Genomic DNA, 26,201 nt, shown 5'->3' with positions numbered 1-26,201 from the left:
CTTATATTTGAAGGATATATCATATATCTGACATACCTCTTGTGGGGTAGAGATAAAGGAAGTTTCCAGAGGGATTCTTCATATATTAAAAAAGACAGGACCCTGGAGGTCAGGCTAATGTCAAGCTAATGTTCCTTTTTGCCTCTGGCAAAAAACATTAAGACAGTTGTGAGCTCCAGGAGGAAGGTCATATCCAATGTGCCTCAAGTGTTTTCAATGGGCTGCACATTTTAAGAAGATTTCATTTCATCTACATTTCTCTTGCCTGTGTTCTCACCAGCTCTCATCTTATTCTATTGGACAGCCCGTCCAGGCCATGCTTACTGTAATACTACTCTTCTTTTTCTGCTCCCTTTTGCAGCAGCCATAGTTAGGGGTAAGTTCTTTTTTCTTAAATGAGCTTCCCTTATTTCTAGGGCAATATTACTTATAAAATACTTTAAGAGATGGTGAACAGCCCCAGTGGCCTCTGTGCTCAACAATGCTCCCTTTAAAGCAGTTTTGATATTCAAAATGAGCAAAAGAGATGAATGTTGAAATCTTTACTTCTGAAATTACCATCAGAACTTTCCCTTTTACATTCCTGATGTTTCCATGAAAACCCAGCTTCCACTGGACTCCTAAGGGTCCTAGGAATTGCAGTTGTGGGATGTGGAAGTGATTTCTGATAGCATTTTAGTGTCTCAGGATTTCTTTTCCTTGTGTCTGAAAAGCCATACCACAACAACCAAACCGGGGTCTGGGAAAGTGTGCTTCGATTTTTGTTCCTTCACTGGATTTGACCTGCTTTTCCTTTCTGCCTGGGGTCTGCAGTCTCCAGTGTACCACAAAGGAGCATTTACCTGCTCCTTCTCTTTTTCTTCATCTCACTCTCAAGAAGGGGAACCCAGAGCACTGATGTTATTCGAAGAGGGACGAAGAGAAGGATCTGAATCAACAAATTCTCCATTCTGCTGTTTAGTCACTGTGACTCAGTTTCATCAGAAAGGGCACCGAGGTGCTGGCCCAAGTCAGCAGGTTCCAGCCCAACCTCTCCCCCTTCCCCCTGTCCTCCCCCTGGGGGGTAGTAGGGGTGGGGGGGCGATGCTGGTCAGCAGGAGGGTTTTGGGGGGGATTAAGGTTGGCAGTGTAGTGGGCGGAGGGGAAGCCCCACAGACTAAGCCTCTCCCAAACTGTGACTAGAAAATGTGTCCTGGTTCTCCTCTTGACTACAAGGCCATCAGTGTTTCAAACCCACAGAATGCCAAGGATTCGCAGAAGGTGGGGTGTGTTAGAGTTGTTGAAAAATGAACCGAGACCACTCGGATGTAAATTGGCATGGGCACAGATGGAGAAACCACTTACCAGGAAACTCCTAGTGTTTCAGAAAGGCCCCAGTTGAGCTCTGTCACAAAAGTGGGAGGAAATAGAGGATGGTTGTCTTCAGCCACATGAGTTAGGCAAACTGGAGGGGGGGTGGCGGAGCCCGATGACGACCGGAATGAGGGGCCAGAGAGCATCCCTTCTTACCGGATGCTCCTGTCCACACGGGCCATTCTCAGGAGACATCACGGGGCTACACGGGTAGAAAGAACTACTAGGCTGTGGGCCAGGTGCCAGAAGTCCGGGACAGGAAGGATCTGGCCGTATGGGGGTGGAGGGGGGCAGGGAGCCAGGGGGATTGGTGTCCTCTGAGCCTTGGGAAAGGGGAGGGGAGGTTGCAGAGAGCTGCCTGCAGCTGATCTCGAACATTTTCCTCTTGATGTAACCTAATGCTGCCCGCCTTAACCAAGCTTAAGCATACAGTTCTGTAGTGATAAGGGCATTCACGCTGCCATGTGACCAACCTCCAGAGCTCTCTTCATTTTGCAGAACTGAACTCTGGGCCCTTTAAACAACACTCTCCTCTTCCCTCTCTCCAGGCCCTGGTAAAGCCCCAGTCTACTTTATTTCTGTGGATTGGCTTACCTCACTGAGCATGATGTCCTCAAGGTTCATCCATGTTGCAGCCTGGGTCAGAACTCTCTTCTCTCAGGAGGGTCTGGGTATAGACACTTCCTTTCCCCGTTCATCCACTGACAGACATTTGGATTCCTTCTACCTTGTGGCTATCATGACTAGTGGTGCTATCAACAGGGATGTACAAATACCTCTTTAAGATCATACTTTCCCTTCTCTGCTTTGGACTTGTCGACTGAAAAAAAAAAAAAAAGTCAATCTCCAAGTAGGTAAGTAAAGTCTTTACTCCTTGTCTTCTAAGGACAATGATAGCTCCTGAGACAGCACTCCTGCTAGTTCGCTAGTTCTGAAGGACCGCTCTGAAGCTTATTAGCTTATGGGGCATCATATGCAAAGAGGGAAAGGAGGGATACACGTGCTTGCAAATAGTTCTCTCAAGGTAAAATTGCACGTCATGAGGTATAATTTGTTGTAGACATTAAGGCTTACTGATTTCCACATAGACATGGAAGGACACTGGTTGTCTTAATCCATTGTTTTTATCATATCTGCGTTTTCAGAAATATTGCCTGCCTCTGCTTGACTGGTTTTCTGGTTCTTGTTTTGGGTTTCTCCTTGAGATCCCTTGAGATGGTCACAGAAGGCTGACATCAGTCACCTATCTGGAAGTGCTGTACTTTTAGGGCACAGACTCAATAGTTCTCCTCTACCTGTCCCCCCCACCCAGTCACAGGTTGAAGCCCTAATCCCCAAGGAGATGGTGTTTGGAGATGAGGTCTTGAGATAATGTATTTTTATTTTTATTTATTTATTTGACAGAGAGAGAGACAGCAAGAGAGGAAACACAAGCAAGGGGAGTGGGAGGGGTAAGCAGGCTTCCCACCAAGCAGGGAGCCCCTTGCAGGGCTGGATCCAGGACCTGAGCCAAAGGCAGATGCTTAATGACTGAGCCACCCACGTGTCCCTTGAGGAGATAATTAAATGAGGTCGTAAGGGTGGGGTCCTAATACCAGAGGCCTAGTAGCCTTTTAAGAAGAGGAAGAGAGGGGCACTTGGGTGGCGCAGTCAGTTGAGTGTCCAACTCTTTCTTTTGGCTCATGTCGTGCTCTGAGTCCTGGGATGGAGCCTCCCATCCAGCTCTGTGCTCAGTGTGGAGTCTGCTTGGGATTCTCTCTCTCCCACTACTCACTCACTCTTACTCTGAAATAAAATTAAAAAAAAAAAAAAAAGAGGAAGAGAGAAATCCCCACCCTTCCTGCAATCATCACATGCACCAGGGAGAAGCATGTGTGGACAGAGTAAGAAGGCAGCTGTCTACAAGCCAGAAAGAGAGTTCCCCTCAGACACTGCATTGGCTGGAACCTCTAGCATAGACTTCTAAGTCTCCAGAAAGAGCCTCCCTTCTCATGAAAAATAATCCAATCATGTAAGCCACCAGCTTCTGGTATTTCATTAGGGCAGCCTAAGTGGATGGATACGTACCCAGTAGTGGAACTGCTGGGTCAGGTGGTAATCCTATGCTCGATTTTTTGAGGCCCTGCCCTACCTTTTTCCATAGTGGCTGCACGGTTTTACGTTCCTGTCAACACAGAGCTGATTTTTGACTAGAAAATGAAGGGGGGTGGGGATAGGGAAGGGTGCCTGAGATGGGGAGAGACCATTGAGGAGCAGTGTGCGGGGCTGCTTCAGAGACGGGAGACACGGGTACGCGACAAGCCTGAAGCAGCGGGCAGGAGGCGGGGCCTTTTGTAGAAGAAACCATTTGAGTTTGTTCTTTATGTCAAAATCCGTGAAGAATCCTGAGGGCTTGGAGATGGTGGGGGTGAGGTAGGGAGGGTTGGCAGTATCAGAAGTCCTGACGGGAATGCAGAGGATGCCAAGATATGGTAAGACTGGAAGAGGAATTCAGGAAAGAAGGGACCAGGGCCAATAAGATAGGACTGGGAATGGAGCGAGGCGCCAGAAGGACGTGGAGGACGCTATGCTATAAAGCTTAGAGGCAGTGAGGCTGGGAATGAGGATGACTTCCTTGGGTGGCCCCATGATTCCCCTGACGTTCATGCCCCAAGTGCAGGCAGGAGACCCGGGACTTGCGTCTGGGTGGCACAATATGGCAAAGCTGAAGTGGTTCCACAGACACAATCAAGCTCCCTGAGCAGCTCATTTTGAGTTTATCCAAAGGGAGAGAATCCTGAGAGGCATGACTGAGGCAGGTATAAACTCTTAAAAGAAGGGCTGAGCCCTCCCTAAGGTGAGACACAACCCCTAGGGGCTTGATGGCAAGAGTAGTCATGTTGGAGAAACGCACATGGTGGAGGTGGGCAGCCTCCAGCCAACAGCCAGTGAGAAGCAGTCAGGACAGAAGGAAATGGAGTTCTGCCCGCAACCTGAGGAGGATTGGATGCGGCTCCTTCCCCAACTGAGCCTCCAGAGGAGCAAGTAGCCTGTCTGCACTTTGGCTGCGGCCTTGTCAGACCCTGAGCAGGACACCCAGCTCAGCCACGTCCAGACCCCTGGCCCAGAAAACCGTGAGTTGATCAAGGGGTGTTGCCTTAAGGTGTTTAGGTAGTGGTGATTTGTTCTGGAATGAAGGAAACCGAGTGCCAGTTCCAAGGTTCCTTGGGGTGCCACCCTAGGAAACAGCTGGGAAGCAGGAGGGGGCGGGGAGGGCTGCAGCCGGTGTCGGCGGGGGACTTTAGGCCCGGCGTGGTACGACCACTCTGCATGGCCCTGGATTTACTACCTACAGCAGTAAAACTGTTAAATGACCACACATAAGGGAGTCAGTCCCCCCTTGAGAGAGGCAGGCAAGCCAACCCATGTTTAGCGGCATATTGTCCCCGTTCTTCCTCGCCAGGCCTGCGCGGACAATCCCTAATCAGAAAGCATGTGATTTTGGCTTTGCAAATTACAGAAGCTGTGGGCCCTTCATCAAGGGCTTTCTTCCCTTGGTTCCTGCCAGCTGGGTGGGAGCAAGTACCACGACGCCTACTGAATTTTATGTATTTGGCGGAGAGGAAGGAGCCTTGAGCCTCATGACATTTCTGGACTCGTCCTCCATGACATCCTCCCGGAAGAGAAGGCAAGAAATAGGGCAAGACGCATTTTTCATTAGTGAGAGAAGTTTTATTGGGGTGGATGCAAGCCGTGCAGAACGAAAACATTGTTTCCACATTCTCTACAGACAGGGGCAGCCTTGGATCCCTCCTTAAAGGGAAGTCAGAATGCAGAACTTGGACGGGTGACTTGTGGAAATCGAAAACGTCCTAGCGAGAACCACCGAACCTCAGAGTTTTCAAGACTCTTGTCCTTTTCTTAAGGGTCATTTTCTAACACAGTGATCCGCTGTCATCCTTTGATCTTTGTGGAAGAGCGAGCAATCGTCCTTCCCGAATGACACAGCAGAAAAGAACCCATGTATTTTTCTTTAAAAGTTTGTGAAGATGTTTAGTCATTCAAAAGAATTTAAAGTACGCCTCGAGTACCTCTCCACAGAACTCCATGAGCCTGTAACAGTGGTGCTTTTAAAAAAGCCAACTTGTTAAAGAGGAATGGGTGGCATCAGCTTTTGTAGGGAGCACTTGTGACCCTGTCGAATTCTACAAGGCTTTTCCTCCTCTGGGGGGTGGGGGAGGGGCAGGGGAAAGCACTCACGACAGGAGAAACTATATTAACTTTCAAAAACTTGAAGAACAATCACGGATCAAACCACATGCTTTAGGTGACGAAGTGTTTTTTTGCAGCTAAGAAGAGAGCCCCCAAACACATTTCATTTCAAGCAGGGCGAACAAACCAAGAGTGAATTAACATCTATTATGCTCCAAAAAGGACACACTATCCTCTTTGCCAGTCCTTTTTCGGGGCTTCACATTACTTGTGAAAAATAGGGCCCCGGCCAATGACTGTCCCGAAGGGCCATTTCATCTCCGCGCCCTCATCTGAAACCCTAATCAACGCTAACTGCACAATTCAATCATCGTTCCTTTTCAAGAGGTTGTTCTGGGAAATGACGGAGATCGGGAGCATCAAAACTTCAATTTCACTAATCACGGCGGGGCAACGCTGCACTTGGACTGAACTTGGGAGAGCGGCCACAAGAAGCAGCTAAGAACCGTCACTGCTTATTTGTGGGGCTGTAGTCATTTTACACAAACATTCCCCTCTCCACAAGAGGCTGAGGGGGGTCTCTCCTCTCCTTTCCTGTAGAGGACTGTGTGCCTTTTCGAATCAAATCCCAGCTGCCAACAAGCTTGAGTTCTCATAACTGTGTGTTTGTTCAGCAAATATTTACAGAATGCCTATTACAGGCCAGCCACTGGTTTAGCTCACATCACGAGATCAACCATGCCCATCCTCGTAGATATTCTATTGACCCCGGACTGACAATAAGCAAAATAAACCAATATGAACACATTTTTAAAAAGTGTGCAACACTCCAACCGTGGGAGCATCTGCCCAGCCATCTCCCGACCTTGGCTCATTCTTGGAGAGGACACAGGCTTGGCTTCTACAGACGAAGCACAACCATGCAGTGAGACAGCCCAGGCAGCTGGAAGTTTCTAGCGTTTTCACAGCACAATATAGGACAAAGCACTGTCCGAGTGTTAGGCTCACCGGCTCTTCATGCTGGAGAGACAGAACAGGGTCAGTGGCAGCGGCCCTCACCCCCGCACCCCACTGTCATCCACATGCCCTCTTAACTGGCTCTTCACCCGGATTCTGAACAATGAGACCCACTCCTCAGAGGGTACAGCCCACTCAGAAGTGTGCAAACACGATTTCGCTAGGTGGACACAGAGCAGACGTTGCTGGAAGCAGCTCTCTGGGAGGCCAAAGGGGCCTCTGCTGTGCACTGGGTGGACTGGTCTCCAGCCCCTCACCGTGTGCACACCTGAGGACAGCCCCTGGAGGTGCATTTAGTGTTGTGTGCGCATCACAAGAGAGGGTCTGTGCCTTTTGGGGTTTGTCACTTCCCGGAAGTTTGCAAAAGGTCTACACTATAAGTCTCTGCCTGTCCTGGGGGAAAAGCAAACAGGTGGCTGGATGCTGCTCCCAGGATGATCGGTTCCAGCCCCAGCTGGTGCCTTTCTAGGAAGATGAGAGCTGGAAATGAAGTCAGTAGCCCTGGGGTACCCAGTTAGGATCCGTCGGTCCCTCTGTAGAAAGCAAGGAATGACTCTTTACCCTCTGGAAAGGGAACCCTCAGAAGTCGTTCTTTAAGCCAGCAACTCCCAGGGGATGGAAGAGTTCACTTTCCTGGTAACGCTTTTCCTTGCGCCGGACTGTAGGACGGGCATCCACCTTGGCCTCTTAGCTCTACAGAGTCATTCATGGGTAACTCCAGGACCAGTGGCTGAAGAGCCTCTGGGAAAAACCAGAACTGGACTCTCAAGACCACCAGCTCCAGGAGACAGGAAAACAAGATGGCGTCTCCCGAGAACAGACAGCTGCTGGGAGCTTTCTGGAAGGGCCTTTACTGTGGCTACTCCTTTGTACCTGCCTCTGCCTTTGCTGCTTTTGACTAGGCTCTAAACTCCTCAAATATGGGGAACGGCCTTATTTGTCCTGTCCAACAGTCAGGGACGAGCATGACGAGCCTGGGACATCAGGACCTTGGGGGCTCAGCGTGTCGCAACAGGGACAAGGAAGAGCAGGCAAGGACTCCAGACCCACCAACCATGACAAAAGGGTTACATGGCACAGGACTTAGAAAATTGCTGGTTTCCTGAAAAAAAAAAAAAAAAAAAAAAAAAAAAAGGATCTATTTTACCACTTCAAAAATACAAATTAGGGGCTGTCTATAGAGGAGATGAAGCGAGATGAAGCTTTTGGGGGGAAAAGAAGTACCTCCTAGAAAAATAGCTCAGAAATCTTTTCAAATTATAAAAAGAAGCCAGTGTGGGGAGCTGTGACGGAGCACTTGGACACGGTGATAGAAAAATGAAGGAAAGAGGAGTATTTAGGTCCCTGCGATTTCTAAGTCACACGAACTCAAAGGTAATAAATAGCACATAATAATTTAAAGCATGAATGCATCCTTGAGACTCGCCGTCAGCTTTCCATCTCAGACCCCATCACAGAAGTGCAACTAAAATCCACTTCAGTGAATATTCTGAAGAGAGTAGAATATTCTCAGAATATTCTGAGTAGCTTATGTAACTTTTGTTTTTCAAACACTAATTAGATTAAGTAAACAACTCTTCTTAGGAGCCAAATGTAAACTTTGAGGTTCCTGAGGATTACTCACTTTAGTAATGTGTTAATTTCCTAAGAATAAAAATAGGGAGATCCACAAACGGAATTTTAAAGGGTTCTGTATAAAATGTAAACATTGTTTGGATCTATTTACATGGTTAGAACTGGGACAGGTTTTAATATACTCTGAATTGGCCTTCATGTGTATGAATTGATGCTTGGGTGTGATACAGCTGTCTGTAACATTTATTCTTTCTCCATCAATGCTAGAACATCCTTCCCAAATGGCCTCCGTTCTGACATCACAGGATTCTACATTAAAATGGATTTTTAAAAGATGTGCTTAAAATATAGATAAAATAAACCACAAAGCTGGTCTGGTTCCAAGCACACCATATGGCCAATATCATTTATAAGTTCTGACTGTAATAAGCGAAATGTCCCCTTTTTTTTTTTTTTAAGCATTCTGTGTTCTGTTCATTTGTTTACCATCCTGTTTCGAGTCTTTTGATAACAGAGGAAGGACCTGCACAGAACCCCTTGGAAAATGGATTGAAATAACCTGTTCTGTCTGCCCAGATCTCCCCACCAGGCTCTGTGACAAGCATCCTCTCCCATACAGAAGTCACAGTTCAACGTCCTCTGGACTCTGCCTGGCTCACCACGTTTCCAGGGTGGAGTGCCATGATTTCGGTTTGCCGTGGCCGACGAGCAGTGGTGTGCATAGAGCCCTGGGGGACAGGAACCCATGCCAGCACTGTCCCCAGAAGAGGACACCGCCAACAGCAAGTCTGCGGCTGGCCGGTGAGTGTTTCCTCTCGTGCAGTGGTCGTTAGGGGCACAGAGGAGGTTCCCAGTAAAGCTGTATCCTGACAGGTCTTATCATTATTTCATGTAGCAAATCCAAAAAGCCTCCCAAAGTCCTTGCTGGTACTGAGTCTTACTGCACATCTTTCCAGAAAGGGGCTTCTTTGAGGCACAAACAGGGCTCTGCGTCTTGCTCTGAATGAGCCTTCCCACCTTCCGGGTGAGGGACTCACACGTACACTTGCTGGGGCTGGCTCACCCCCATGGTGCTGCTCATCGGAAGTTCATGAACCATGCTCCTACAGCGTTCTGGGGGCCGTCATTTTCCTTAGGGACTCAGTAAGGCACACTCAGAAGGACCAGCGGGGAACCTGACAGCCGATACAAATTCCATGTCGCAGAGGGCCACAGACCTCAAGGTAAAGGGGAAAAAAAATCAGCAAGAAGAATCGAGAAGTCTTTGCCGAGCATTCGTCTCTCCGTTATTTACTTTAATATCACTGGGTGAGCTCGAATCTGTAAAAACAGAAAACATTTATGACAAAAAGCAAGAACCAACAGCATGAACTACCTTTTCTTCTATCAATCCCGTGTTCTTTGCCTTACAAGGTTTTGCTTCTAAGCCACATTTCAGGGAACAGTGAAGTTAGGTCAGGGCTCCGGTTAAATCAACGAACTCTGTATCTTTTGAGAGAGATGGAAGACAACGGGCTGAGGCCCAGAAGTCTGGGGACAAAGCCAGCAGCACAGGACAAGCGTATGCGAGAAGGACAGCACGGATGGATGCCTGGGGCAGAGACTGTGAGAGCATGACCAAGAAGCAAGGACAGTCTGGAGAAAGCACACTTTCCTCTGGAGATTTGGGGTGGCATCGATTCTTTCCCTCTGTCTCCTAGTATTAAGGCACCCCAAGAGCTCCCCCTACCTTTGAGCTCCGTCATCGGGTCCCCCGGCTCCTCTGTCGTCATCTCCATGGGCTCCGGTTTCTTGCCATCCATGACATCCATCTTGATCATGCCAAGGTTGGTCAGGAGGACCATCGGGTCGATGCCCTGGCCACTGCTTTTAATATTCTCCAGGACCTTCAGACACCTGTAGGACTTGAGCTCGCTTACGTTCTCCTCCAAGAAGAGGTTGTAGAGACTCAGGTCGTTGTACGCCTCCGACTTGAAATGCAGGACATCGAAGGTGGGCAGAATCTCATACACCCTGAGAACATCCGTCTTCTGCCGGAATGGAACGAAGAGCGTGTAGATGACCACGGGGGCCAGTAGCATGTAAACCACGAGGTTGATGAGGCTGAGCAGCTGGAAGACGCCGACTGCGATGAGCTTGCACTGAAAGCGGTCGGGGATGGTGCTGTCGTTCCTCAGGATCCCAGACTTGATGCTACAGACAAACTCGTCGGACAGCGACGAAAGGCTGATGTAATAGCCCAGGTAGGCGCTCGCGGACAGGACAATGGTGAGTGTCAGCAACCGGCAGCTGACGTACTTGATGGTCAAGTTCCTACAGCTCCTCTTTGTCCTCAGGTACTGCTCCACAATCGGGTACTTGAAGTGGCGCTCAGAGATCTCCCACAGGCTGCAAACAGTAACAACGAAGGAATAAAAAAAAAAAAAAAAATGAAGCCTTCGCGAAGAGCAGATATCGAAGATGTAAACATGCAGGACAGTATCGCGCTAAAAACCTCGAACCCCTTTCCTCCCTCCCTGCTTCACCTATAACTTCGCTGGCGGATCAGGGAATATAATCAGGTCCAAGTAAGAAGACAAGCTACCAAGAACTCTCTCCCCCTTCGTGTTTTAAAGAAGGTCTGGTTAAACAGGTTCCATTTGTAAATTCTTAAAATGCCCAGCATCTGGTGAACACTCCACATGGACCGTTCTTATTCTAGTGTTTCTAAATCTGATTTAGATCTTCTCTGGTGTGCACAGTGAAATAGACCTTCCCGCCCAGGCGAGGCTGTCCCACGGACAGCTCCATGGGTGCGGGGTTCAGATTCGGCCCGCCGGCCTGGGTGGGGTCCCAGCTCTCTCGCAGAGAGAGAAGCCAGTGTTTTTTATTTGTTAGTTGTAATGATGTTCTGAGGGTTGAGATAATGTACCCAGAGAAAACACAGTCTCTGGGATAGATAAAGTATTTTAAAAATGAGAGCTATTAATACAATTACCCTTATTGACAACAGCAACCAGAGGAAGAATGTGAAGAGACCAGGTGCTGCCTGCTCGTTCTCCCACTTCTCTCTCTCTGGTTCTCTAAGCTCAGCGGCCCCATAATCCTCCTCGCTTCTCCACTGGCACCAGTGAGTAGCTAGTGCCATCCTGTTACCCACGCCTTTCAGAACATGAGACGGCGGCATTCCCCTCAACAAGGGAAGGCGTCTGGATGTGAGGACAGGTGCTGGCGTGGGGAGGTGGGATGAGTGGGGGCCAGCAAGCCTTCCTGGCTCCCACAGTGTGTCTGCAAGTGGATGACAACCCCCCCCCCCACAACCCCATCTACTACAGTGGGAACCCTAAGCCCAGATGGGCAGGAGAAGAACTGAGACCTCATACTCCAAAGCCCACCAAGATACTTGCTGGGGGCTGAGTTACCTTTGCCCCATGTTTTCCTGAGGGCCTGGAACTGGGCTGGTACCGTCCCTCACGTCCTGACCACACATGCTCTTTGCAGCTTGAATTGCGCGGTTGTAAACTTTGTCAAGTTCTTCCATGATGAACTTCAAATCTGAGCAAAGATGAGGGGCAGCTGTAAAACGCCAGAACAGGGAGGGCAGGTACAGGAGGATAGCCACCAGCAGCAGGATGTAGGGGAAAAACTGAAAAACAAGAGAGCCTGTCAGGGGACCCGCAGAGCCCTCACTTCTGGAACCTAAGGGTGCAAGTGCTGCACACCATTTTCTCCTTTGGAGACCAATGTGCATGCCCACACCAAGTACAGACGGAAATCAGGCTCATTCCCTTGTAACTATTTAAGTCTAAACTCACCTGCCCAGGTAAGTAACATCACTTTTTTAAAAAATCCCCCTTCAATAGAGTTTGAAATAACTGGCAACTACACTAATCACAGAAGGAAACAAAAAACCAAAATGACTTCCATGTCCTTTAGAGTAATCCCTTAATAAAACCCCAGTTAAGGAACAGGTAAATGTCACAGTGGCCTCTGCTGGTTTTGGGGGATTGTTTAATTTTCACTGCCATGGTTTTAGGAGGTCACTAATCTGAAAGCTCTCCCCCTCCCCAATCTGGGAAAATGATGTGGAAATGCCAACTTCGCCCAAAACGGATGAGAAAAATCGTGGCCTCAGTGATCCAGTAATCACACCATCAAACAGGGGCATAAGCAGTTAAAATTCCAAGAATGCAGGATGGACCGTCTGTGCCGGGACAGAGCTGGGGACTGCCCAACACCCTCAGTGTGCACCTGAGCCATCTCAGGTCCAGACCAGCCAATCACCATGGACCACAGCCCTGCAGAGAGCATCTGGACATGGATGTACATGAGAAAGAAACATGGGGGGAGTCTGGAGTCCAGGAAAGCAAAGAGCACCCAGGAACCAGGGCTATCGGGAAAGCCTCAGAGCAGGCAAAGGAAGACCACAAACTACAGTTAGCATGGATCCGAATTCAAGTTCGTCTTTGTGTCCTTGGGTGCTGAGGTCACTGAGCCTCTGACTCTCAGGCTCCCGATCTATGAAACGGTCATGTAAGAGATGTACATGTAACTTAAGAGATTAAGTTAATTTGTGTCAACTGTTTAGCATGCTGCCCAGCATGTAAAATGCACAACACACCAACAGAAGGGCTACCTTGGGGACACATCATACCCTTGGTCCTCACAACCACCCTGCCAAGGCCTTTACTGATTGGTTTCCCTCCACCAAGGGGAAGAAGAAGCCCAGAATGGTTTCTGGTCACAGAGCACAAAGCCAGAGCCAGGGACAGAACAGGAAGCCGGACCTTTCTGAACCCAGAGCCGTGCCTTTTCCACAATACGCCACAGATTGTTTCACCTCTCTGGAAAACTTCTCCCCGTCTTTTGGACTGGTCTCTCCCGTCTTCTCAGAGGTTTAGTGATGGCCTCGGGAGGACACAGATCTCCCAACCCACATGTCTGGGAGCAGGCAGCAGACCCAGCACTGGGCCTCTTGCCATCAAGTCAGATGTACAGAAAAGCTGCAAAGACCGTATAGGGTGTTCTCGAATGACATGCACCTGGTGTTCCCACTGTCAACACTTCACATTTCTGTGGTCCACTTGTCAAGATGAAGAAGCCATCATTAACTCAATTTCAGACTTGCACTTGGATTTCTCCAGCAGTCCCATCATTGTCTTCTTTCTGCTCAAAGATCGGTCTGTTGATTTAGTTGTCATGTCTCCCTCGTCTCCTTGGTTCTGTGATAGTTTCTCGGGTCTTTCCTTGTTTTTCATGCAGAATAGTATTTTTTCTAAAGATTTTAAGTAATCTCTACAGCCAACATAGGACTTGAACTCACAACCCCAAGATCAAGAGTCACGCCCTCCACCGACAGCCTGCCAAGCAGCCCAAGAATAGTATCTTTAAATGTGTAAGGTAATACCTAAAAGTTCACCAAAGAAGTGGATAATTGAGTTACCACAACATCAAAAAACAAATTTATGTGTGTTTGACATATCGTCTGACACCAACTTGAAGAGGTAAAGGTCTCTGTACCAGAATCACAGATACCACTGACATCAGAGACTACTGCCTGCACGATACGTATTTCTCGATGTTAAATTTTAGTTAGAGATGCATTAAAAAAAAAAATTCAAGCTGTCACGTTTTCCTCTCCAGGGTCACAGCCTCTCTGACACATTCCTGGAGGCCACATAGCACCAAGGTCACCTCACCAATGCTTCCACCTCCATCTGGGGTTCTGGCCTGGGATGGGCTTTCTCCAAACCACGAACCCAGTTTGCAGGGACCCACTGCACTGTGACATGCACAACAGGCTGTGATCTGGTGAACTCTGGCCATGTCACTCACAGTTGGCTGTGGTGAGAAGCTCGTGTTCTACAGGGTGCCTATTTGCACCGTGTGCAATGGCATCGGTGCTATTCCCAGAATGGAGAGCCAAGCGTTTTCTTGGGGAGCTGCAGGGAGGTGGCTATTTCCAATTTGGGGCTGTGGGATACCTTTACAAGTCTCTTTTGTCTCAAAGTTATTTGAATTGCAGAATTTTTACCTCAAGCTGTTTTTCTGGATGAAAAAGTGACTGTTCACAGTCTGTGGCACTTTTTCCAATAGGCCCGTGCGGAGCAATAATTAGTACCGATGACTAGATTGGCATAGCTCACGGTAATTGGAAAAATGAGTGTTCAAAGCTATTACACATTGGGTGTTTGCTTTCTCCTCGGATACCCTGTTACCTTGATCACCTCTGCAAGGAATGCAGCTGAATAACGCCCCATTTCTTGGTTGTCTGCACAGTTAATCCTCTTGTTTTTCATCCAAAACAAAAGTGTGACTTTCAGTGACTCAGCAACAAGGTGGAATCAAAATCAATTCAATTGAAACAGGAAATCCAAAAAAACATTAAAATCCTTTTGTCCACATACAGAACATAGGAAAATTGCCAAACTTTAGGAGTGCACCTGCTGGATGGGAATGGCTTTGCTTGTGAACTCCAGCTGCTCAAAATGAGGTCTGAGACACTTGGCATCTCTCAAAGTCATGGCTGTCATGTCAGCACTGAGCTCTTCCGTGACAGCAAAGCTTCTCAAAGCCCAGTAGAGCCAAACGGCAGCACAATTTCCAGTCTGTTTGCCTTCAAAGTTTCTTCCAAGTGTTGTTTCTGGAAGGGGTTGCAGTTCGGACAGCAGAACTTCCAGATGGAAGGAAGCCTGGAGGGGCTCTGGTACAACCTCCCTCTACATTCCAATCCCCCCCTGCCTCGTGGAAGGTGAAGATGTGTCCACTTAGGCCCGAACAGCTCCTCCCCTGAAATGTACGTGGTCACGGCTGATGGCACTAAATGCACAGGGGTAAATTCATTCCAAATCATCCAGGCTGGGGGGAACCTGGCTGGCTCAGACAGTGGAATATACCACGCTTGATCCCGGGGTTAGGAGTCTGAGCCCCATGTGGGAATGGAGATTACTTAAAAAAATAAAAGCCTCTGCCTTTGGCTCAGGTCATGATTCCAGGGTCCTGGGATCAAGCTGCGCATTGGGCTCTCTGCTCAGCGGAAAGCCTGCTTCTCTTCCTCTCTCTCTGCCTGCATCTCTGCCTACCTGTGATCTCTGTCTGTCAAATAAATAAATAAAGTCTTAAAAAAAAAAATCTTAAAACAAACAAAAAACCCATCTGGGTTGGCAGCTGGGCCAGGCAGGAATACCAGCTAGTAATTAAATGATCAAAACATTAAAGCGACAGGCACTAAATATGTTGGTCCTTAAGTACTGAGCGACGAGAAGTTTCCTTGGGAAGGTCAAGGAAGGCTTTACAAAGAGATGACACCTGAACTAGGTCTTCAAGGACAGTGAGGCAACGAGAACATACAAGAATGCCATTCATACATTAAGACTCCACTCAAATCTCCCCTTTTTTGTGGCCCTTTGGACACACTCTTTCTGCTACATAGAATTCTCTCTCCTTTTCTGCCTAGTGAATTCCTACCCATCCAGGGCACCAAAGCTACAAGCAAGCCCAGGATGAGGACACAGTAAGAGCAGAGGCTGGAAGAACGTACTGGGTTGAAGGGTGCTCCCTCCCCGGCCAAAACATACACCCAGAACCGCAGAACGTGACCTTGTTGGGAAATAGGCCAGAGCTTGCCGGTCACCACCAGAAACAAGAGGAGAGGCACACAGTTCTCTCCCTGAGCCCCCAAGAAGGAACCCGCCATGCTGACACCTTCATTTCCAACTCCTGGCCTCCAAAAATAGGAGCGAATGAATTTGTTGTGCCAAGCCATGGAGGGGGTGGTGGTGGTTTGTTACAGCGGCCGTAGGAGCTCATTTCAGGCAGAAGCAGGAACTAAATTACGGAGCCCTCGGCTTCCCACATTATAGGCGGTGGGAAGTCACCAGCGCAGAGCGTGGTGAAGACTTCCTTGAATCCTACAAGCTGTGGAGAAGGGAACCCACTGGAGAGGAGGGAGACAAGGCAGGAGGTCGCAGCGGCAGAGCGGCGGGGAGGGCTCTGCACTGGACGGAGGCAGCAGCGGTGGGGAGAGCGAGGCAAGAGCCACAGACAGCGAGAAACAGATGCTGCAGTGCCCACGTGGAAGGGATGGATGGCAAAGGGAAGAACAGAGGCTAATTCGGGGTTTCTAGCTTATGCAAGGGTGTGGGTAGTACCATTAGCTGAAGTGAAGAAACAAGAAGGAACGGATTCCCAGCAGAGGGGAGTGAGGTGGGAAGCGGACGGGAGATGAGAAATTGTGAACGTAAGACGCCCATACTCAAGAACTCACATCCTAGTGGAGAGGTGCAGTAGGCAGCTGAAAATAATGGGGGGAATCCAGCTGATCTTACGGTTCAGGACTGTGTAGCACAGAGATGGTCCGAGCCAAGAAGCGCCTGAGCTCATCCAAGGAAAATGCGCAGCAGGGGCTGAGAGGGGCAGGGAGGGATGTGGGATCCTGACGTTGAGGGTTGGGCGAAAAGAGAACCCCAGGGGTGCCTGGGTGGCTCCGTCATTAAGCGACTGCCTTCAGCTCAGGTCATGATCCCAGGGTCCTGGGATGGAGCCCTGTGTCGGGCTCCCCACTTGGAGGGGAGCCTGCTTCTCCCTCTCCCTCTGTCTACTATTCTCCACTGGTGGTCACTCTCTCTCTGGCAGTCAAATAAATAAAATCTTTTTAAAAAATAAAAACACACACAGAAGAGGTCTCCTTTTGGCCTCATGTTGTTCAGACCATAACTTACTTTAAGCATAATCCCAGATTTGGGAAGTCTCAAGTGAAGGGCTACACAGAAAGGCCAGCGCGTCCGTGAGCAGCTTACAGAGGACGGAGAAGAAAGGCGGGTTCTCCTCCCTACTCTGCACTCAAGGGAAGACACCCAGGGTAGCAGGCGTCATGACTCGGGACACTGGGGGAGGGTCCTGGCACAAGGGGAGACCTAGAGAAGAGAGGACGGTAAGGCAAGCATTTACGGGTGGAAGCAGAGAGTCCTGAAGGCAGAATTAGAACCAAGCGACGAGGAAGCAAGGCCAAACGTTCCCGAAGATCTATACGAAAATGGAACAGACTGTTTGGGAAGCAGGGAGTTAGTTCCCTTCCAGAGAGTCATCTGGGAGGGCTTTAGAATTCTCCATCAGGGGTGGGCAAAGGCTCTCCTGCGAACGGCCAGACAGTAAATGTCTGTGAGCCACAGGAGCCCTGGTGCGCACGTGAGAGCAGACGAGGGAACATGTAAAGGAACGGGCATGGCCTCGCGCCAAGAAAACTATTCGCAGGCGCCTGGGTGGCTCAGTGGGTTAAAGCCTCTGCTTTCGGCTCAGGTCATGATCCCAGGGTCCTGGGATCGAGCCCTGCATCGGGCTCTCTGCTCAGCAGGGAGCCTGCTTCCTCTCCCCTCTCTGCCTGCCTCTCTGCCTACTTGTGATCTCTATCAAATAAATTAAAAAAAAAAATTAAAAAAAAAGAAAAACTATTCACAGAAATAGCTGATGGAGGAGCAGAAGGGTTTGGTGGAAGCACATACGTCCGAGTCTGTCCACCCCATGCTCTGGATCCTTGCTTGTCTGAGCGTGGTCCACAGAGCACAACTGCAGGATCACCCTTGCCAGGAAGAACACAGGCCCCGCCAGACCTACCGGGCTGGAGCCTACATCTCCACAAGGTCCCAGATGACTAACGAGCACACACAATTTGTGAAACCCGGGGCCAGGTGAGTGGTACCCACTCGGAAGCCCAAGGCGACCAGCAGCATCAGCACCTTCTGGGAGACTTAAGAAAACCAGATTCCTGGCCCTCCGGATCCGGGATTTTCACACACCCCTGCCCCTCGGGGGTAATGCTAAGGTATGGAAACCTATGGTCTGGGAGTCTCCGTGGATCCCTCCAAACTAAGTTTCACTAAATCCACTTAAATAAAGATTTGTCCATTCTATTAATTTTATTTTCTTATTCTGCAGCTTTTTTGTTTCAGTCAAAACCTTGATTTCCTGTTTCAGAAAAGAAAAAACTTGCCTAGCCGCTGCCTACGTTAAGCTCTTGAAACAAAGAACAGAATGCTAAAAGGGAAAAAAAAAAGCCCATTATCAAAGAGTCCTTGAGCACCACCTGCCGGTCCCCCTGACTGCACACACATTTCTATAAAAGCCGTTCCTTGGAGCTACTGGAAGCTGGAGTGAGTGGAGGAGGAAGAGAAAGGGAAGGGTGAAGTAGCAGCTTGGGGGGAATCACGGTATTCCTTATACTGGGTCCACAAACTCCACATGGATGTACACTTAAATATTTCAGTGGGTAATTTCTTTGGGGGGAGTTTGGGCTCCATGGGGGTAGGTCTTGTGTCGGCCCTGACTTGAGGACTGTTCCCATAAACCCTGGGCCTCCAGCGCCCTCCCCCTGGCCTTGGGCGGCTCCCAGAGAATGAAGCCTGAGCAGGCCCTAGAAGCTGCTTCATTTCCCCACCTCCCCCCAGCAACAGATGTGTACTGAGCCCCTGCCACAGGCGGTGCCCTGTCTCAGGCGCCTGCCGCCGCATGAGACTTGGGAACCTGTGTTAGTTAGCAAAATTCAGTAGAATTCGGGCAAGTATGTGCTACCTCCCACGGTTGTTCCGGGAACAGCACAGGCTGCTCTGGGAACGCACAGCAGAGACCAGAGTGTGGGGCAGCTCACGTTCTGCTCAGCCAGAGCCCCGTTTTCGGGATCTGCCTACCTAGAAGCAAGTAATGCAGATTGCTGTCCATGCAGTGGCCTCAGGGCCTTAGTCCTGGAGGCTTCGTGTTGACCCCACCAGGCCCTGGAAGTGACTGGACTTGGGAACAACTCTCAGTCTGGAGGTTCAGAGGAAGCTTCCAGGCAGACAGAGTAACACATTAGGAGGTGGATGGATTAGAGGTGGGGGAGCTTCTGGGGGTTGGATCTGGAGCTCCGGAAGGGTGCGGGTTGCCAATGAAGACCCGGGTGCTGATGGCAGAGGAGAGGAAGCCGAGACAGATGTCAGGTGAGATGATCCAGGGAAAGGGGCAGCATGACAATGGAAGGGGCCTAGGATAGAGGCCTGGAAGAGCCCCAACTTCTCAGTGATGGGCAAAGGAGAAGCAGTCTGCCAAGGAGACCCTGCCCCAAGAGTCCGGAGCATTTCTGCAGAATGAGGGCATGGTCTGCTGAGAGCAGTCAGGTGGGATAAGCCCCAGGAGGCAGGCATTTACGTGGCATCACAGGGCTGCTGGGGACGTGGGGAGAGCGCTCTAGATGACAGATGTGCCAAAATGAACTCGGAGTGAGGCGGCCATGGGAGTGGAGGACACGAGGAAAGGGGGGTAAGCCCTTGGGGAGCAGACAGAGGGTGGTGCGTCACAGGCATCATCTGAGAGGACAGAGCTCCCGTGGGATTCAAAGGTCTGTGGGCCACCTCCGGAGCTGTGAACGACTGAGACTGACTGGGCGCATGACATCGAGGGAGGTGGGGATGACACAGCCAGATGCCCAGAACAGCTGGGAGGTGGGCTTCTGTGTAAAGGAAGCCCAGCTAGGGTAAGGAGTGAAGCCGTGCAGAGAAGACACACACCTTCGTGCCTGTCCCAAATCAAGAGCCCCCCCGCCTCTGCACCACTCTGCTGCCAGAAAATCCTTTCTGTGTGGAGCTGAGGCTCACCAGGTGAGCCTGGGGGCAGCGTGCAGACTTCTGAAGCCACACTCAGCAATTAAGAGTCCACTGAATGCAGAGAGGCTGAAAGAAAACCACCGGGAAGAACTCTGGAAACTTGGGGTGGAATCCAAGAGCCCTACGTCCGGGTGTATGCTTGTAAGACTGGTGGGCAGGGGCTTGCGCAGATGCCCGTCCACTCATGTCTGTGCAGCATTCCCGGCAAGAGCTGGGAGGCAGAAGCCGCCCAGGGGCCCCTGGGGGGGCGGGGAGGCGGGGACACACAAGACGTGGTCAACACACGTGATGGAGTCTGACTCAGCCTTAGAAAGGGAGGGAGTTCTGGTGACGCGACAAGACAACGTGAGAAGGGTCGTGAAAACGTTATGCAGAGTGAGATAAGCCAGACGTCAAAGGACACATCTCCTATGACTGCAGCTACAGGAGGGGCCCGGAAGAGCAGACAGCGGACAGCAGGACGGTGGGGGCTGGGAGTTTCAGTTTGGGAAGGCGAGAAGAGTCAGACCGATCTTGGCAATGGGCGTACTTCACGCCACACAGATGCACACCTGAGAATGGCTAGGAAGGTAAATTTCACGCGGTGTGTACTCTGTCACCACTAAACAAAAACACCGGAAGAGGAAATCAGCGTGGAAACAAAGCAGCTAGAATCGTGCAGTCTGGACCGGCCAATACCACCATATGGATGTGCACATCTGCCCTCGCTTTTGGCTCTCCTCCCGCCTGGCTGCAGCCCTAGCTTCTGCGACAACCTGCATCAGTCCTCAGGGCTGCTCTGACCAGGGCCCACACGCCAGGCAGTTTCAACAATGCTTTCCCTCTGAGTTCGGGTGGCTGCATGTCTAAAACCAAGATGTGGGCAGGTCCGGGTTCCCGCCAGTGCCACAAGCAGAGGACCCTTTTGGCCTCGTGCACGGTGTGGCCCAGATGTTTTGCTTGAGCCTCTGTGTCACATGCCGTCTTGTCCCCAGCATCTCAGATCTCCTCCCTCTGTGTCTGCAAACAGATTTCTCTCTGTTATGACGGCACCAGTCACAGAGGACAGTCACCTGTCCCAACTCTGGGAGGACCTCACCTTAACTAATTCCACTTGCAAGAATCCTGTTCCCACAAAAGGTCCCATTTGGGGGATACAGGTGTTAGGACATCAATACATCTTTTAAGGGATATAATTCAACACACAACACCACCCAAATGAAGATGTGGAATTCTTGGACATTGGCTATTTTTTTTATCGACTCCTGAAATTACACGTGAAAACCTGGACAAGGATTTGAGGCTCCGGATGAAGTTAGCTGCCTCTGGAGAAGATTTATTTTTGCTGCTGGCTGGTGGACAGACTAGAGGCATTGATGATCCTCCTAGCTCCTCATCCCATCAGTACTGAAATGGTTCAAATCAGGACTCTAGTCCCCATGAGGGCTGGTCTAATTCAAGATCATCCCTTACTCCCCAGGTACGGACTTTGGAGCCTGAGGCGTTGGTCCAGGGTCCTTCCAACGTGGCTGGTCCCACCTCTAATTTCTGCCCCCAGCCCTGTGAATCTGGAAAGATCTCTCTGCCAAACTTCCATCCAAATAAGCTGGAATATCACCACCAGAAAGAGAGCTGCTCAGCCTCTCACTGGCCCTGGAGACAGAGGGCTTGGCTGCCCCCACTGCTATACATGGTTTCTGCTTCTCTATTGCAGGGGCAGGGGACAGCCGGGGACCCGACTCTAGTCTTAGAGCTGGCAACTAGTCCTGAGTCCCTGGCTTGCTCTCTCCAGGTGCCCTTCACCTTATACTGCAGCAAAATCCTTGAGTTTCTTCCTGCTCTAAAAGTTTCAGTTTCTACCTCCCCTGCCAGCACTTACACCAGACAAGCCAGATTATACATTCTTCTGTGGCTCCATTAATGCCCAGCCCAGTGACAAATTACAACCTCCCTTCTCCCAAGAGCATCACAACAAAGGGACCTAAGCCATAACTGCATGGATTTCGACTTGCTAACAAGGGTGTTCAGCTTCTGGAACTATGCCCATTCATGTCGTTATTGGTTGGCCTGGCTACTACACATGCAAAGTTGACGGGGACCCAATGGATGCCAAGGCTAAAAGTCAAGGAGAAAAGCCCAACCCCAGAGAAGAAAGAAGTCATTGTCGGGCATCACTGTGCCTGAGAGCATGCAAGAAATAAACAGGGGAAGAGGCCTGAGTCATAGTAAAAGACTTAAACAGCTCATTTTTAGAAAGAAGGATGCTGTGTGTTCAACAATAGGTCAAGGCTGGAGAGAGTCAAACGTCAGCCTTTGGCTTTTCAGAAAGTAAAACAGCATGCTTTCCTCAATGGAGGAGAAGAGCAGAAGAAACACACATCTTCTATTTGTTTTCACAATGGACAAAAGACCAGCGACTGAAAATAATGACAGGCAGACGCATGATACTACGTCTGTATGCACAGAGAAGACCTAATGCAGCCACTCCCTTACACAGAGAATGTTCTCCTGCACAAACCCACAGACTCCGGCTCAAGTTCCTCATGGCCCATCCTCCGTGCACCCGTCTCCCCATCTCCACCGCTCCCCCAACACGGAGCTCACGGAGCTCCTAACTGTCTGTACCTCTTCTCTGCAGGATGCCGTGTCTCCCATGTAGTGCGCCTCCCTGTCCTTGCAGTATCTGGACCCATCAGAGACAGAGCAATCTGTCCCGAAGGCTGTGTGGCAGCCAACACCTCCGGAGGGAGTCCTCACCAGGCTTCCCGACGTTCCAGCAGAACACACTGGCTGTACATCAGCCCTTACTTTTGCCAGGAGACCCTGTTAGCAGTGAAAAGGCACCCAAACAGGTGCGAGTGCTAGCTCTGCCCCGCCTAACACTGCCCACCCAGGCTCCACTGGGAGCCTACTCTGCATCAGACACCACTGGGCAGTAAGGATAGAAAGGGGACTAAGACATAAAAGGTGTCCCCGGGACAGAGCTAAAATCCAAAGAGTGCCCCTATGTCCTCAGCTGCTAGCGAGAGTGCTGGACCAGGTCATCTCCGAGGTCTCTCTTGACTTGAACGCACTCTAGCTGTCTGATCCGTGGGATGGAGCTACGGGCTGGCCCCAGTCTGTGTGTGGCCGTGGACAAGCGTGGCCTCTCGGGGCCCCGTTCCCACATCCACAGAGCAAACAGGTGAGACTCCCACATATCCACAGTTACCTTATGCAGCCACAGCGGAAGGCGTCCGGAATCACCTTGCAGGGAGCCCTGCTGAACAGCAGCCCAGCAGTAGGAATCCACAAAGGCAGCCTGCCGCCAGGAGAAGGAGCTTGGGGAGAAACAGCTTATCTGGGTACCTGAGAAGCAAAAACAGATGGTGCCAAATAAACGTGAGTGCAGGGTCTGGACCCGCCCCTCCAGCCCCAGGCCTCCCTCCCGTGTTAGTGGAGTCATGCGGCGCCATGCCAGGCAAAGATCACAATGAAAACCCAGCGCCAAGGTTTGCACTTGGGCTGAGTATCTGAGAGATTTTCGGCCAACACAGGTGGTGAGGGCAGCTTGGGCTCTGCTGGGGAAGGCTCTGGAAAGAAGTGAAACCACCATATAAAAGAGAAAAAATGGCCGGGAAAAGAACCAGGGCCCAAAGCGTTGCAGGGAGACATGTACAGGACTGCTTGAATGCAGGTGAGGACTGAGAGAAGAGAGGGGTGATGGGGCAGGGGGAGCGGGAGGAGGAGGAGGAGGGTCGGTCAGAAAATGGGACTAGCGGAGGAGTCCTTCAGAACACAGAAGTCAGGGCTTCGCGCCTGACGAAGGGAAGGCCAGAGGAAAGTCTGGTGATGGGCCACTGGAGGGCAAATCAGCAGTTTTCTGTCTCCTCCAAGGCAAACAGCGGCACAGGCGAAAGCACAGCCCGAGTGGGAGTGCGCAGCCCCGCAGACAGGGGACGGGTGCGGGGTGGGCGGAGGGAGATGTGGTGGAGCAGGTGCGCACGGCAGGTGCAGGGACCCGCGACTCAGGCCCAGAGCAGCTGCACCACCTTCCACTCCCCGCGTGGACAGAGAGATGCCACGTGCTTGGGCTCTGCTGCTGGTTCTATTCAAACCCAGTCCTGCCAATCACAGCTGGGTGGCCTCGGGTCACTTCACCTTCCCAAGCCACGGCTCTCCAAATGGACGCTGGCCTTGATGCCTGCGTTCTCCGTAGGCAGCCTGGTTCCCAGGAGTTGCTCAGTAAGCATTAGTTCTTCTGTACGAAATAACTAGCAAGTGCTGTTACTGCTTGAAAAGTAGGGGGCTGCCCACCTGAGACACAGGGGAAAGGGACGGTAGGAAGGCACCTGGGTGGACTTCCCTTGTCTCTGGGACAGAAAAACACCCAAAGAGTCACCTCCCTCTGTGGACGGGGAGGACTTTATACTTGTGGCAGGAGAGGGCAGTAAGTGGGGGAGGGGCGCTGTTGTCTAGGGAGCAGAGTCTGATGGTGGAGGAGGTACAATGGACCCAGAGCAGTCCCCCTTCATCGGGGACTTCTGTGCCTGGAGACATTAAGAAAGGACTTCTTAGGGGGCATTTGGGTGGCTCAGTTGTTCAGTGTCTGCTTTCAGCTCAGTTCATGATCCTGGTCCTGGGATTCAGCCCCATATCCAGCTGGCTCCCTGCTCTGTGGGAAGCCTGCTTTCTCCTCTCCCACTCCCCCTGCTCGTGTTCCCTCTCTGTCAAATAAATAAATAAAATATTTAAAAAAAGAAAGGAAAAGAAAAGACTTCTTGGCAAGAGCCCTTAGGGGAGATGGCTGTGAAAACTCACACACTATTCGAAAGCGTCTGACAATCGGGTATGTTCTTGCCAGCCTGGAATGGCTTAGACATGAGTTGGGGGTAGGTCCTGGATGTCCAGGATCTTTCAATTCTCATATCCCATTGAACTTGAGTTCTTGCATTCTATAAAAATAGACTAGCCGGAACAGCGCAGAGCCATGGGGCTGACTTCACAAAGCTCTTGTGTTAGCATGACTTTGCTAAATGCTGCCCACGCAGTCCTACCCACCAAGGCTGACCGAGCCCAGTGGCAGACACACGGGAGGCAGCCCCAGGGTTATAAATGGATGGGCAGCTGGCCCAGAGAAGAGTGTCCAAATGCTTGCTCATGAAAATGGGCCGTGTTGGCAGGAGTTCAGGAAGATCTGTCCGCCCCGTGTATCCATGAGGTACAGTCCTCACCATGCGCATAGCCAACACGTCATAACATTCTTTCTACAGGACAGTGTGCAGCAAGTCCTGTCTTGAGACTTCCCAAACCTATCCCTATGTGCTGGCAGAAAACGGCAAAGCATAAATAACTGAACTGTTTATACCAAAGCTTTTGCAAAAGAGGAAGAAAGAAAACATAACTGTGTCTATAGAGAGACAGAAATTACGGCGGCGCTGAGCTCAAAAGTAAATGCTCTTCGTCTGCAACGGAAGGTCAGAAGAAAAGATGACAGACAGCCAATATTCACGGGACACTAAGCAGCCCTTAACTCACTGCCTCACACTGAATCAGAGAGGGAGGGAACACGATGCCTTCTCTTCCTTTCGCCCTCAATGAAACCGAAGCTCAAAGTCACCCCTACCGGAGCTAGTGACTGGTGATGGCAGAATTTTAATCCCTCAGTCTCTTACGCCCTCCCCTCTGGGCCAGTTGCTCCAGTGAGGGCACGCTGGAGAGGTCCCGGACCCAGCATCTGCAGGAAAGGAGGTGGTTTGGGAAAGGGGTCCCTCCAAGTGAGCACGAGGGGCAGAACTTTCTGGGAAGACTCAAGGACAAATGCAGGAAAGGAAACAGATCAAGCCCTGAGGGGTATTTCTGGGCCAGCTGTCAGAAACAAAGGAAGCCCAGAGCCAGGCAGCAGCTGGAGCCAAACTGATGGGAGTAACTGGAAAGGCAGAACAAGAGGGCCTGGGCTGTGCAGGTCCTGCACCTCTGCCTGGTCCCGGGCAGCAGACCAGCCTGGCTTCCGGGCACACACCTGCCAAGTGCTCAGCAGCCACTGGAGCCTAGGATGCCGGGGACCTGGAGCGTCCTGACTCATCTCTCCAGACGTACTTCCACCACCTTCATCCCACTGAGTCTTCAAAATCATACACAGGCACCTAAGTATGGTGCTTTGTCTATTTTCCTACTGTGTCTAGTACAGAAAGCTTCTGGGTCCAAAAGAAAAAATAAAAAAGGGCACTGAACCAAATTAATTCACCAGGTCTCTGTTTTCCACACCCAAGACTGTTTCTTTCTTTATTTTTTTAAGAGAGGGAGGTGGGGTGGGAGGAGCAGAGGGAGAGGGAGAGAGAGAGCACCCAAGCAGGCCCCATGCCCGGTGAAGAGCCTGATGTGGGGCTGGAGCTCATGACCCCGAGACCAAAATCCAGAGTCGGATGCTTAACCAACTGAGCCACCCAGGCACCCCCCAAAGACAGCTTTTTAAAAAGAACCCCCCAAGGCAAT

The 26,201-nt window shown here is 50.5% G+C and overlaps 1 protein-coding gene across 1 annotated transcript in view; it reads right to left on the bottom strand.

Moving 5' to 3' along the window:
* Window positions 1–5,059: 5,059 nt before the first annotated feature.
* PANX1 (pannexin 1) overlaps window positions 5,060–26,201 on the bottom strand; it is a 44,017-nt gene continuing 22,875 nt past the window's right edge. The window contains exons 2-5 of the mRNA XM_059412805.1: window positions 22,939–23,075; window positions 11,538–11,761; window positions 9,866–10,524; window positions 5,060–9,456 (exon numbers count right to left, since the gene is read on the bottom strand). Coding sequence (XP_059268788.1) covers window positions 9,377–9,456; window positions 9,866–10,524; window positions 11,538–11,761; window positions 22,939–23,075 — 1,100 coding nt within the window. The 3' untranslated portion in view covers window positions 5,060–9,376. The remainder of the gene's footprint in view (window positions 9,457–9,865; window positions 10,525–11,537; window positions 11,762–22,938; window positions 23,076–26,201) is intronic.

The sequence above is a fragment of the Mustela nigripes genome, chromosome 1, assembly GCF_022355385.1.
Source record: "Mustela nigripes isolate SB6536 chromosome 1, MUSNIG.SB6536, whole genome shotgun sequence".
Classification (NCBI taxonomy): Eukaryota; Metazoa; Chordata; class Mammalia; order Carnivora; family Mustelidae; genus Mustela; species Mustela nigripes.
This window is presented reverse-complemented; position numbering and strand designations above follow the sequence as displayed.